Below are 15,326 nucleotides of genomic sequence, written 5' to 3' on the forward strand. Positions count from 1 at the left end.
CTTGGCCTGCTGTGTCCATCTAGCTCTACACCTTGTTATCTCAGATTCTCCAGCATTGGCAGTTCCCACTATCTCTGAATGCATTTATACCTGCCCTGTTCTCCCTAACTTCACCTTTTTATTAATTCTATATTATTTCTCAAATACATCACCTCTCACTTCTCCACAATGAGGTGCATCTGTCACCTGTCCATTCTCCTAATCTGCCTACATCATCCTGAAATCCTTTCCAGTTGAATCCTTACCCCCATGCATCAACAAATTTTGCTGCCTTTGTATAAGTTCAAATCATTTTTATATGCACATCATATATATGTCTCTGCTAAATTTCTGACACTGATATTACCTATGCCTGAATTTGTATCATAAATCATGAAATATTAGGTTAATTCCGAGAAGTATATGTTGTATATATTGGAAAGCCACCTACCTAGAGTACCTTTTATTCCCCTTTTGGCTTCTTCAATAGTGTTAAAGGATACCAGCAAAAATGAGTATAAATTTTTACATGTACAGATTTTTCACATGCATGTTTGTGATTTTTCACATGAGAATATTTTTGACTCCTGTACTACTTCGCATGGTTGTAAAATAAAAGTAACTCTCCTTTTTGTCCCAGTAATTCTGTGTGTATCCCATTGCCTGATAGTTCTACTGACATTTTTGCTTTTTTTTGTGCACCAACAACTTCAAGAAAGGACAGTTGTGAAATTGGTCGTGATTAGAGTTCAAATCAACATTAAATAGATTTTTTTTACTAGTAACTCCTGACAATTGAATTTCTTGTTTGTTTGGTGAAAATTTTGTCTGAGGCGAAGAGCTTCTGTGAGACTTGCAGTGTGAAAAATATTTTGGCAACTGATAACATTTTCCAGGGCGTCATTGAAGTCCACTTCTTCGACCAAGTTTTTACTGTGACTCAATTTTTTTGGTTGTATCGATGTGGAAGCTATTTTATATATCTTCAACTATTTTCCTGCATTAAGAATATTACATGAATGCACGTTGTGAAAAAATGGTGTCACAGATTCACGGATACGTTTTCCTTCGTACGTGTCTATATTGGTGTAGGTCTATTAAAATTATACCTGGTCCCATGTTACTTGGCTAAATGTGAACAGATGAGACAGCAAGAAAGATATTAGGAGGCGGTTATGTTGTTGAACTCTCAAGTTATTTGTGTCACTCAGGTGCATTTGAATAAATTCCAAGTATTCTGCAAAGTGTTTTTTGGCAGACTGATTGCACATTAAGATTTATTTATTTGTTTATCTTTGCCAGGAGGAACTCGTACCACTTCAGGGACTCAGGTGAGTGGAGAAGTAGGGGAGGAGTTTGGAAAGTGTTTAGTTCAACTATTTTTGAATTGTTTGCAGTTAACTCTACCTTTATCTTGAATTTCTTAAATCTTTTGACAATTAGGTCAGCACTCAGACAGACCCCATTCGGTTACAACCTTCTGCACCACCTAAGGTGCTCAAGAATAAAGCACTACTCTGTAAACCTATCTCACAGACCAAAGCAACCTCCTGTAGGCCCCATACTCAGACCAAGGCTTGTCAGACAGGTACAGTGTGTTTGTGGATTCATGTTCATGTACATGCACATGTGTTGGAATAGTTTAAGCATGGATGCAGTTGATTAACATAACTTGTTACATATGAACTTTGAATGAGCATTTTTAACGTCTGTGTGTAGAAAAAGCCAGTTTCCAAACGTTGGTACCGCAGTCCACTTAACCGATCTAAAGAAAAAAATGGGTAAAATTTATAGTTCGTTCTTAAACCACTGCAATCCCATATATTGAAACTACTTCCATTGTGTTGTTAGTTAAGGAGTTGTGGGACTTTGACCCAGTGTCAATCACAAACGGCAGTTTGTTTCCAGGTCAGGGTAGTGATCGAATGGGAGGTTGGAACTGCTGCCTTTTTCCTTCTAAGTGGTAGAGGTCATAATTTAGAAGGTTGCTGCTGAGGAAACTTTTTATTCACTTAGTGCATTTCATTCTTTATATAGTGGACACTGCAGTCCTGACGTGCTGGAGGTGGAGGGAGCAAAGGTTTAAGGTCATCAATGGGTTCCCAATCAAACAACAAAGGTTGCTTCCTTACGGATGTTTTAAGCTCTTGTTGTTTGAGCTGCGCTCATCAGGTAGTGGAGAATATTCCATCATATTCTGGCCTCTTCCTTCTAAATTGTGAAAGTGCTTTACAAATCAGGATGTAAGTCACATGCTACAGAATATCCAGCCTCTGACCTGATCTTTTAGCATATTATTTGTGACTGGTTGAGTTTCTGGTTCATGTTGACCCTTGTGAAGATTTTGTTAGGAGATTTGATCATGATAATGCTGTTGAATATCCAGGAGAGGTAGGTAGACTTTCTGTCTGAGAGAGAAATTGTCTGGTACTTGCATGATGCAAATGTTGCGTGCCACTTTTCAGCTCACACGTCAATGTTGTCCAGGTTTTGTGGCTGCAGAGAGTTTCATTACCTGAGGAGTTGCAAATTATACTGAAAACAGTGCAGTCATCAGCAAGCATCATTGTTCCCTTATGATAGGAGAGACGTGGATGAAACAAATAAATAGAATTAAGCCTAATCCAGAAGACCATAACAGTGAAACTGTAAATGCATACTGGGCCAACTCATCTTGTGTATTTCAAAATGGAGATCCTGCTTGATTAGCAGATTCATTTCCACGTTTTACTGGGTGTTCAGTAGACTTTCTCGCTGGAAGGTCACAACCCTGGCAAACACCAGCAACGATATCCTATGGCTGAGATGATAGCTTTGAAATGACCACGATCATCTCCCTATGTGCAAGATATGATCCAACCTAGTAGAGAATCCAAACACACACACCACCCTTTCGAGAAAAAAAGCCACGCCATACTTGGCTAAATGTTTCCTTGATGTTGAGCACTGTCATTCTGAGCTCAGAAGTGTGATCATGTCATACTTCAGAGAGTTGCAAAAGGTTTTAGTTTTAGCAGTCCTGTTTATGTAACTGATTCACTTGGAATGTGACTTCTTACTGGACTGGAGTTCCACTAACTGCAATTCTAATTTGTTATTTCCCAAAAGTTTTTAACTAAAGGACTTAAACTTATGTCAGATATTATAAACAATGGAAGTGATTTGGTGCACTCTGTTTGTATGCAGTAGAACTGTATAGGGGTGTAATGTGACCACATTGTTATTTTATGCACAGGTCAGAAATGTGACCCTGGAATTGGCTGTACATTGAATTAACTAATGGTAATGTAGAATTGTAACACATTGTAAATTCTGAAATAGATCACTTGGCCTTAGTAGCTGACTGAAAATGGCCAATTGATTTTGTATTATTGTTGCTATCTACTTTGTTTCTTTTTGTTTTAATTGACAGAAGAGGACTGGAAGCAACAAGTGATTGTGTTACCTATCCCTGTGCCAGTCTATATTCCTGTGCCTCTGCATCTTTACTCCCAGTTCACACCAATACCAATAGGGATGCCTGTGCCTGTAAGTTATACTCAAAATGGTAGCCTGTCAAAATGTTGCCTGCTGGCTGTTTTAGGTAATGTGATGCATATAATGGAATATATTATCAGGTAGTTATGTTGAGGCAGAATGGATATCTTACCTGACCTTCGAGGTGCTAAGTTTTGAAAATTGTATTTTGCAATGTTAAATGTAAATTGATGTTAGAGTTTCTTAAAAAAACTCTGATTTGCTCTGATTCATTTGCAGAAATCTTTGTATTGGTGTCAGGTATCGTGTAAACAGCAACAAATGACAAACTTCACTTAAGTGCTCCATTGATATTAGAACTTACTGTGTTGAGTTTTACCGAATTGATTATAGTTGTAATAGATAACAAGAAGCAAGTGGTTCAGATGGCATTGGAACACTATCAGGGCATGGAGTAATCTCTGACAGAAAACTACAATGTTCTGTCATCATGGCAACTTTCTCAAGAATTATTTGGTTTAAAATGAAATTCAATGCAGTGTCGAATTCTGAACCAGTCCCAAAGCCTGCTCCACAGTAGACCGTAGAAAAGAAATTCATTAGACACCATGACAGAGCCGTCTGCAATACGTTTTTGGAAATGTTTTTCGCTGATATTGCCTTGACAATTTCTAAATGGCTACTAATAGAAGTCTGTACTCAGTTATCCTGTACATTCCAATTGTAAGTGTTAAATCTTAAATGTCAGGACTACATTTGCTTGACTTTTCTTTCTGTCTAAAATGTTGTTTCATACATTTATAAATATAGAGACTTCATCTTATCAGAATGAAAGTACCTGCCATGATACCCACGTTTTCGCTGAGCTGATCAGTTCAGGGTTGTCTCATGCATTAGTGAGTTTCATTGTCAAACACTTGGTCACCATAATGCACAACAAAAGTGCTGAGCACAATTGCCATTTTTCCCCTAATTCCCAATGTGTATATCGATCTTCTGCAAGTGTTTGATTGATACATTGTCTTGATCACATTATGATCATTTAATAAATATTAGACTAAATTGGACATACAGGATACAGGCATCTGGGATCTCAGAGGTAAAACTGCAGTAACTCTTAATAATTTAATAATAGGATTCAATGGGCTGCCATTGATTCTTTGCAAATTTTCAGTTGCTTGTGCTTAATCTCTTGTAGTTGCCAAAATGCAATAAATGTACTTTGAGGTAGATATTTCCTTGAATTTTTAGTGGATTGAAGTAGCTGTTCCTTATTGAGACTGCCTGAGTTTCATTCTGTTGACATTAATGGAATTAAAATAGGGCTGAGGTAACCCCTTGGCCAGATTACTACTAAGGTGTAGATAAAACTCTAGCCCATTATTTTAAAAGTCAAATCCATTGCATTTCAGCTTCCAGTTCCGATGTTCATTCCAACAACATTGGACAGTGCAGACAGAATAATTGAAACGATCCAGGAAATAAAAGAGAAGATTCCCTCAAATCCCTTTGAAGCAGATCTCTTAACAATGGCTGCAATGATTGCAGAAGAGGAGGAGAAAGAGAAAACTATTTCACATGGTGGTTGGTATAGATTAGTAACGTAATTTCTAGTTCCTAATCTAATATTTGTTTGATTGCTTGTAACATCATTTCCAACCTGTACTGAAGTGTAAAGTTTCAATTTTGTTTTGTTAGGAGAGCTATAGGAGCCTGTCTTTTTAAATTACTTAGCAAAGGCTTTTGCTTAACTGTGAGTTTCTGATAGTCATCTAACTAGAGATCAGCAGTGTGATTGAATATGTAACTGGATTCCAGAAATCTTATTAGTCAGTGGGACTAAATGGGTTTTGACATCAGGAAATCAATAATGATCATTTATTATTGGTGCAGTGGCAAACATGACATAGTGCAGAAGCAGGATCTTGGCCCTGATATTTGAAAACAGCTAATTACTAAATTGTGTTAATAAATTTTGAAGAGTTTGATACTTAACTACAAATCTGCATGGTACACTGAAGAAGAAGAAATTTAATGTTCAGATAAGGCAATTTCTTAGATACAGAATGAGTATTGAATCTCTTGACTGGCTCCACTTAATTTGTGTATTGCGATTCTTTTATATTCATGGAATTATAAAGAAAATTCATTGGGTTAGCACCCATCTCCCCATGTTCTATACAATGTTCCTGTATCCTCCATGGTGGGTGTCTATTAATTCTACTTGTGTACACGTGCTGATTAAACTTTATCCACAGTTGTGTGTTTTGTTATAACCAAGTTTAATTGCATTTCTGACACCAGTTTTAAAATTGTTGACCTGTTCCATCCATGTACTAGATGCAGTGCCATAGTTAATTGCTTGTGAATTCTTGATGGAAGGATGCTTCTTAAGCACAGCTCTACATTAATATCTCCTGCAATTTGTATGTAATAACAAAATTGACCTTAAGGGATCAAAAATTAGAAATGATGTTCTCTTCTAGAGGTTGTCATGTAAAATTGAGAATATTGTCAACTTTAGCATATGTTTTCTTTGTGGTTCTCCTTCCAGATCAAGGTAGCACGTATAGTGGGGATCTTGAGTCAGAGGCAGTGTCTACACCACACAGTTGGGAGGATGAATTGAGCAATTTTAACTTGAAACAGTCTCTCACATCCGCACCTGTACCTCCACCTCAACCACCAGCACCAGCAACTGAGCCAGAGATGCAATCATACCACATTGAAGGAGCTGAGGATGATCTGGAAGCAGACATATCAGTAGGTCAGTAATAACAGAAAATAAAGGTCGCTTAGTAATGTGTGCCTTTGAAAATGAAATGTAAAATCTAACTTGTCCAAAATACTCTCCACCTACCTCTGCACCCACAAAGCACAGATAAAATACTTAAAACTTGGATTTACTGCAGCAAGAACTTTGAAGTTGTCTGGTCTTTCAAGATATATCAATATTGTGGAGCACTGAACAAGTTGACAAAGTGTTTCTCTGTCCCTGTTGTATTGGATAATGTCAGCCTGGGTTAAAGAAAGTGTTTTTTCTGGTTTAGGAAAAATCAGAATTAAATAACATTTGTTCTTTATTGCTGTTTGCTAACTTATGTTTGAAAATGCCAACAATAAAGCATCAGAATGAGAACAGGGTGAGTTTTGACCATGGTGCCTTCTGTGGAAATTAAGTCTGCTGACTTTTGTGGTCTGATAATGCTCACGGAGCACCAACATTTCCATAAAACGTTGGTGCACCTTTGGACTAGTTTCACAATGTCAGTTAATATTTTTAGGAGCAAAGAACAAGTTGGAAGTATAAAATATATGTTAAAAAGCAAAAAAAAACTTAAATGTATCCAGAAGTCCTTCTTAGTCTTAAAATTATGCAAAATCAATAAAACTTTTAGCCAAGATGTTGTGGTTAGTGATGCATGAATGGTACTAGCAGTTTATTAAACTTCCACAAAATGTCTGTGGGAGATATGATTTTGAACTGCAAGTTATAGTTATTAGCAATCAAAAGCAGAGTGACACTGTTTACAGGGGGTCTGGGAGCTTTGGACAAGGCAAATAACTGTGTGCCATCTTTATCAATCTCATTGAAGAATCTTCTGTGAAGCAGAGTCTAATGTAAAACTTAAAATGGAATATAGAATTGTTAATTCAATGCCAGATTAAATTAAATACAAGTGATAAGAGACAAAAATATCAAAAGAATAATTGAACAATAATTAAAACTTGAACGATCGAGACTCTGAATTTTAAAAAATAAATATTCATTGTGAGCAAAGTTGTTGTAACAGTTAAGAATTGTTGTCTCTTTTAAACTCGTTTGTACTTGAATTGACAAGTTCTAATTTTTTTATCTTTAATGGAAATATATCATGTAAATACCACAACATCATATTCTGCCATTTATTTTTGGTGCTGAGCCTCTTAATGTAAAGTTGGTGTAACAAAACTTCGGTAGAAGCAGATGAACTTGGGAAGCAGCTTCTGAACTTCTTTACATTTAACGTGCATATCCAGTTGCTTGTTGTTGCAGAATGATTTCCTCCATAATAATTGAGGTTTGAAAATCTCACCAATACTTGTATTAGCAAAATCTGGCCCATTTTATAAAAGTGACCCGCCAAAAATAATTCCAGTGTAGGCCTTTACAGCAATATTATGTCTGCTATAACAATTTACCGTAGGCAGTCTTGCATTAGGATTCAGCAGTTTGAGCCCGCTTGAAGAAATCGAATATATATCCAAGTTTGTAGTCAATCCTAAGATAGAAGGATAGGTATGTTGTGAAGATGGGTTCAGGAAATTGGAAAGGGCCATAGACTGATTACTGTGGCAGTTGGGAATCAATGCAAGACAGTGAGGTGGTCCACCTTGGATTGAAGTAAAGTGAACAGGAAAGTCTTCTAAATGTTGAAAGATTGGAAACTGAAGGAGCAAAGAGATTTGGGTGCCCAGTTCCATAATTCACTTAAAAAAAGACTAATGAACATATACAAGACCACTCAAAGCTCTCATGAAATGTTAAGTTTTATCCAAAAATATTGGAATTAAATGGGAACTTTTAGTTTAGTTGTCCAGGCTATTAGCTAGGTCCCATTTGGAATATTGCATATGGCACTGGCTGCACGGTTCCAAAGGATGCGCAGGATTTGCCCCAAAAAAGGATATAGTATCGATTTTGACAACGAAGGTTAAATTACAGCAACAGATTATATAAACTTCTATTGTAATCGCTTGAGTTTAGAAAGTGATCACATGGTCTAATTGAGATGGTTCAAATTTTTAGGATTAAATTGCTCAGATATGGAGAAACTATCCCTTTGGTCAGATCCCATCTGGAGTTTGGATGTAGTGGATATCATACATATCAAATTACTGTTAGCAATACTAAACAGTATGTTAGACCGTAGATAATTAAGGACTGATGTGATCTTTCCTGATAGATAACTTGGATCTTAACCACTCCTGTCCTAATGTGCTTGCTGTTCATCAGCTTCTCTGAGCCATGTGATCGGATTAGTTACTTTGAGAGTTTAATTCTGCTGGTTTGCTATATATTATTATGGCAAATGTGGTTGTACTTAAGACAGAAAAGCCTGCCACATCGGGAGGATGAAACATGGCAACAGTCACTTAAATCGGGTTGACACTGACCTTCTTTCCTCACTATCATAAATTTCAACTTATCGAAACCTCTGCTCCTGGAGTCTGCACTAAGTCCAATTTGCCAGTCATTCTTAACACAATTTGAGGAACTGGGAGATAATATTTAAAATTTGAATCCTGTATTCAAATTGTGCTGCAGGCTCGACCTCTCTCTCGTTTCCTCCAGTGCTGCAATATCTTCCACTGCCAAACTTTCTCTCCCTCTTATGCAGTCCTTTTAATTATCCATGTCACTGACCAATATGCCTTCAGTTGGCAAGCCTAGTACTCTGGAATTTGCTTGTTGCAACCCACTCCTAAAGCCTCTTTGATTTGGAATCTGCTTTTCTCCTTTTGCCTCTATGAAGTGCTCTGGGGTACTTTTCTACATTAAAGAGATATGTAAATTCATGTTAAATCAAACCAATGTGTTTATGTATTGAAAAAATATTCTAATTATTTGCAATTTCTTGGATAGTGTACAAAGCTTTCTCACTCTTCCTTCCACACATCGATGTATATTTGCCACTTTTTCATTGAGACCTACAGAAGGGATCTTGCTCAATTGGGCCAATGGGCTGAGGAGTGACCGAGAGTTTAATTTGGATAAATGTGAGGGGTACTGCATTTTGGTAAGATAAACAAGGGCAGGACTTACACAATTAATGATAGGGTCCTGGGTAGTGTTGTAGAACAGAGACCCCCTAGAGGTTCAGGTATATAGTTCCTTGAAAGTGCTGTCGCAAGTAGACAGCTACAGTTGCAATTTTGAAAAGACATTTGGATAGGTACATAAATAGAAAGGTTTAGAGGGATATAGGCCAAATGCAGGCAAGTGGGACTAGTTTAGTTCAGGGAAAATTGGTCGGCATATGTAAGTTGGACCAAAGGGACTGTTTCTGTGCTGTTAGACTCTGTGGCTCTGTTCTTTTACAATAACCTAGCTGTTTAATACTAGATTAAGAATTTTTTCTTGTAAACTTTGGGAGAAATACAAGGGCCTCAATTCGGATAGCACCTTCAGTCATGTAGGGGATGACGACATAACTTGCACAGTTGTAATGCCCATACCTCTGAACCAGGGGGCCTGGGTACGAGTCCCACCTGCTCCAGGTGTGTGTCATAACAGCTCGAAACAGGTTGAAGGAAAAAATACGTAAGTGGCTTGATCTGCAAATCATATTGAGTAACGATGTACTTAATATAAACATGAGGACTCCTAAGAAATGTGCATAAAGTCCTTCGTGTAGAGGATGGTTGTGATTTTTACACAGAGCCACCGAGCAAGTTCAGAACATATCAACACTAAACTGGACTTGTTCTGATTATGGACCTGATATCCTCTCTCCTGTAGTGAGTTTGCTTAAAAAGGTTGCACCATGGAGTCACCAACTGGTCATGCTATGCAATTGCACCTTTGCAGGCTGCCATTTCCATGCAGGAGTATCATTTTAAATCCTTGAATAGGCAGTTTGTGTTAAATGCTGACCTAACAATGTGTTCACTTCAGATTTATTTCTACGTATGTGTAAATTCTGTGATATGTGTATTTGTCTTAAGGTGATTAAGTGTTTGTAGTTTTTTGTTCAGTGATTATTTACATTGTGGTTTTGTGATATCAACCATGACAAGTGAGGGCCAGATGCTTCCTAACAGGAAAACTGTTCTAAACTATTATTAACATCTTAACAGCTAGTTAAAGAATAATATTGGGAATTGAAATCTTGGGAATTATATAGGCAATGAAGAACAGGATAAGATCCTCTGTTCATCCCATTTGTGGATATTGCGCTATGTACACTTGCTGCCTTGACCAAAAACTCATGTAATTTCCTTGTGAAGGGCAAAATCAGAAAAAAAGACCTGGGCTAACTTGGAGCATTAAAAATTCCAAGATGTTGTCGCTGATCCACTCCTTGACCACTGCACTCACCTGTGAGAGAATCAAAACTAGTGCAAGAAATTATTCTGTCCCTGAAATTCCTTACAATGTGCATTTTTTTTTTAGTATGAGTTGATCTCTTCTGGTTAGAAATAGATCCAGTTCTTAACTGGCAGAATTGAGTGATTCGACATCCATTGCACTAGCTGGCTACCTGTCCAGAGGTTCGCTTATCTCTCCGAAAAGAACCATGTCCTAACAAATTTCTGGCTTTGTACAATTTAAGATTGACACCCAACCTAAACTATGTAATTGGAACAAACTGTCATTGGAAACTCAAACTTCTTCATCTTGTAAACCTCGAACAGAGCCCTCCTGCTTCTGCACATCTCTGAAGGGTAGCTCCGGCTCTTTCAGCCTGTTTTGGTAACTAAGATGGGCAGTAACTAATGACCTTGCCAACTATGCACAGGCCCTATGAATGGTTAAAATGTTACACTGGGCATTCGTCCAGTGGCCTTCATGTCACCTTTTCCAAAACCTCATAATCACTCTGAAGAAACCAAAACTGGATGTGGTATTAAAACTAGGGCTTAACTAGCATTTTTCACAAGAACAAAATGTAGTTAGTTATGCCTAGCTTGATACTTTAGTTGCTCTCCTGAGAAGTGCAAATTTAAACAACATTTAATTGAAATAATATTTTCCCATTACCCTATTAAAAACTTTTAAATTCCATGGGATGTGTTCTGTCACAAAAAAAGAACATTGTACATGTAAACACAGTATATTGCTAAATTACAAAACTCAAATCATAGAATCCCTACAGTGTAGAAGCAGGCCATTTGGCCCATCAAGTTCACACCGACCCTCCGAAGAGCATCCCCCCCAACCCACTCCCCTACCCTATTCCTGTAACCCTGTATTCATCATGGCTGATCCATCTAACCTGCCTGGACACTATGCACAATTTAGCATGGCCAGTCCATCTAACCGGCATGTCTTTAGACTATGGGAGGAAACTAGTGCATCCGGAGGCAACCCATGCAGACGCGGAGAGAATGTGCAAACTCCACACAGATAGTCGCCCGAGGGTGGAATCTAACCCAGATCCCTGATGCTGGGTGAAGCAACAATGCTAACCACTGAGCCACCGTGCCGAAATAACTTGAAAAATAAAATAGATTTGAAAATGTGAAAAAGATATATTAACTTTCTTTGCTTGTTGCTTCATGCACTCCCTGACTCCCTCAATTGCCATCAGCTCTGCCAAATCCTCGCAATGTGTAAGGACATGGGACCATAGGGCATGAGGTGAAAAGCTCTTTACAGTGAGAGAGCAGCTTTGAGTTGCTAGGTTGCAGAAGTAAGCCACAAGCTGGTGATACAGTGACTGAGAGTGCTAAAGGACAGGGGAGGCTGTTTTAACGTGGCCAATTAGAGATATTCTAGGTCCACCAGGCGTGAAATGTTAAAATGAAATTCTCAACACTAAACATGAATACTGGCCCTATTGATGACTGATGATAAATTTATGCAAATTAAGAAGAGGGAATACTGTATCAAATTCACCTATAAGTGCAAGTTCAATCCAGATCTTATTTGTTCTCACTGTTAGTTCATGGCTTTAATAATGAGTCTTTAGAGATCTATGAACTGGAATGCCAAGACCCCTTCCTTCCTCTGACTTTATAAACTTTTTTCCTTAAAGGGAATATGTACGTTTACATTCACTGTCCCTACAAGTGTGACACTCCACATTCTTAAAAAGACATCTACCAGTCTTGAGCCTGTTGTGGATATTTTAAGCCAGTACTTAATACAGGGTCTTTCATTCAGACATCAAGTAGCCTTTATGTTACACCGTAGGGAAGGTGATCCTCTACTCGTAAGCCAAGGGACTTCTTCATAATCAAAGTTTTAAGTATGCAGATATTTTCTAACCAACCTGCTTAGAAATGTTATTTCACACCTCTGGAGCAGATGGGACCTGAAGTTGTGATTCATAGTCCAGAGGTAGTACCACTGCACCACAAGAGCCTACATGCAATTTTTGTACTAATCTAGCTGCGTTGTCATCATAATGCCAGCTATAAAACAGAAGCACTGGAATTTAGTACATCACAACAATGAATCAGAAATAACCATCACCCTGTGATTTAATTAAGAAATAGAAGAAGCCACTATGTACAACCAAATGGCACCAAACAATATTTGTTCATCCCTGCCACAGAAGGAGAGAAAATCACTTGGGGGTCAGGGATATCTCACCTTGATGGAATGCATTATTTTTGGTTATAGAAAATACATCAGCACTGAGTATCTGTCCAGAACAGACTTGCACAATCAAAACGGGTGCTAAGGACGTACCATTCAGCAGAATGTCCTTCGAAGATGTGTTTGTGATATTGTTTGCTGGAACAAACTATGAAACGCTCACTTCTGCAGTAAAGTTGCTTTGTGCTTTTATACTTTGATTCTTGGTTGCTAAGCTTACATTCCAATTCCATAATTGCTATTTGGCTGAAAGGTCCCTCAACCCCAAATCTCCAAATAGTGAGTGATGACAATAGTCATCAGCAACAGTTCCACCTGTAGGCAGAGCTGATGGTCGGTCTCCAGATACTATTTGTTGTTAAATTTGTAGTTTTATCTGAGCCAGTAATGATCTGTGTCAATATTATTAATCTTACTATCATCATCATCGTCATCATCTAAATAATCAAAAACTGTCTTTTACTATTTCTGACATTTTCCACGATAGCCCAATTCAGTCTTTGAGAGTTTTATGATTCTTCGAGTAACTTATAAAGCTTTTTCCATTAGCTCCACAATTGCCCTTTTGACTGTTCAAAAAGCAGCTTTTTTCTTGAAATCTTCCTTGTATTTACAGGTACCTCTGTTTCATTTCAACAAAGTAAAAAGCTCTTAAATGTTCAGTGATATTATTGTTAAATCTAATTTCAGACAAGTTCTTCACTGCTCAATTTCAAGCAGTGGAAAAGTTCTATGGAGGGTATTTGTATAATTATTTTTTGGCTTATTTTTTGAAATAGCTACCTTTGAATTGTCACGACGTGACCGAATGGCAACAGCAAGACAGCACAGAGCAAGGCAACGTGCAAAGAACAAAGAAGGCTTCCCTCAACCAAGAAAACGGGTGAGCTTGTTGGAATTGGGTTAGATTTTTACATTTGTTAAATGCATTCTGTCATGACAACATCAGGCACGTCCTTGCGATGATCCTTGAACTAAAAGTTTGTATGAACCTCTTTTTGCCCACTTTTCCTTTAAAAATTTTGATTTTAAAATAACAAACAGCGCAACTTAATGTTGTAAACAAGATAATAGATGAACTTATTGCATAACCATTGCTAGAAACTGCATAAGGAAATGGTGATAACATTATTAGCTAAAATACAAACGCAAAGATTTATTGTAGGTAAGGGTGAAAATTATGTGAATGTGGCAATTAGATCATGACTACTGTTGCAGATCTTGCTCAAAGATTCTATTTCTAAACGGAAAGAGATGAAATGTGAAGTCTGATTCAGCAACTATAATGGCTTCTGTTGTTGAATAGTTGGAGGTTGCTCCCAAGGTCGGATTGAACAGAATAGGTTCTGGGAATGAGTGAAAATCTCATTTGTTTTATTCTAACAACACTATGTTATAATACTTGGTAGCCTAGCTCAATATAATAGTTCAGAATGCCTTTCTCTGTCTCACTTTTGAGCAGCACTGGCTATTTCCCTTGTCACCGTTAGATAATTCTCTTCGAAGTGGTTTTTCAGTCAGTTTTATCACAATCAAACAAAATGACTACAAAAAGGCAAATTTCTTTTATCTGTGTGCCACAAAGCAAAGTCAATTATGCTCACATTCCTTGCAATAACCCTCAACCTTCTATTCAACACTACAGAAGCTTTTGAGGTTTCAGTCGGCAGTCACAGAATCCTTGAATTATTTAATGTCCTTTGTGATTGACTCTTAAGATAACAAAGTCTGATTATCTGCATTTGGCGACAGTTATAGAGTCATACAGCATGGAAACAGACCCTTCAGTCCAACTAGTCCACGCTGACCGTGTTCCCAAACTAAACTGATTCCACTTACCTTCGTTTGGCCCATATCCCTCTAAACCTTTCCTATTCACGTACTTATCCAGATGTGTCTCAACTGTTGTAACCGTACCTGTACCCACCACTTTCTCTACCAGTTCATTGCACACACAAACCACTCTGTTTCAAAAAAAAATAAAGTTGTCCCTGGTGTCCTTTTTAGAACTTTCTCCTCTCACCTTAAAAATATGCCCTCTAGTTTTGAACTCCTCCACCCGAGGGAAAAGACCCTTGCTATTCACCTTATCTATGCCCTTCATGATTTTATAAACCTCAATAAGATCACCCATCAACCTCCTATGCTCCGTGAAAAAAGGTCCCAGCCTATTTTAGTAACTCACCCTCCATTCCCAGCAACATTCTGGTAAATCTGAACCACCTCCAATTTAATAATATCTTTCCTATAGCAGGGTAACCAGAACTGCGCACAGTATTCCAGAAGAGGCCTCACCAACATCCTGTACAAATTCAACATGATATCCTAACTCCTGTACTCACCGGTCTGAGCAATGAAGGCAAGCGTGCTAAACGCATGCTAAACCTATGGTACATATTTCAAAGAATTATGTACCTGAACCCCTAGGACTCTCTGATCTTCTATTGTATAAGTTGAATCCGCAAGAGAATAAGGCTTCTGAAAGCTATTTTGTAAGATTCTTGTGTCTGTCTTTAAAACATATTAGCTTTCTTTACAGAATATGTAATTCATACCTACAGAT

The 15,326-nt window shown here is 37.8% G+C and overlaps 1 protein-coding gene across 4 annotated transcripts in view; it reads left to right on the forward strand.

Moving 5' to 3' along the window:
- Positions 1-15,326, forward strand: part of LOC109937770 (zinc finger MYM-type protein 4-like) — a 119,093-nt gene that overhangs the window by 93,141 nt on the left and 10,626 nt on the right. For all 4 annotated transcript variants that reach the window (XM_048613091.1, XM_048613093.1, XM_048613092.1 and 1 more), the window contains 6 exons: positions 1,282-1,310; positions 1,423-1,567; positions 3,392-3,507; positions 4,869-5,040; positions 6,011-6,223; positions 13,543-13,646. In XM_048613091.1, coding sequence (XP_048469048.1) covers positions 1,282-1,310; positions 1,423-1,567; positions 3,392-3,507; positions 4,869-5,040; positions 6,011-6,223; positions 13,543-13,646 — 779 coding nt within the window. The remainder of the gene's footprint in view (positions 1-1,281; positions 1,311-1,422; positions 1,568-3,391; positions 3,508-4,868; positions 5,041-6,010; positions 6,224-13,542; positions 13,647-15,326) is intronic.

This window comes from Rhincodon typus, chromosome 27 (assembly GCF_021869965.1).
Source record: "Rhincodon typus isolate 14 chromosome 27, sRhiTyp1.1, whole genome shotgun sequence".
NCBI lineage: Eukaryota > Metazoa > Chordata > Chondrichthyes > Orectolobiformes > Rhincodontidae > Rhincodon > Rhincodon typus.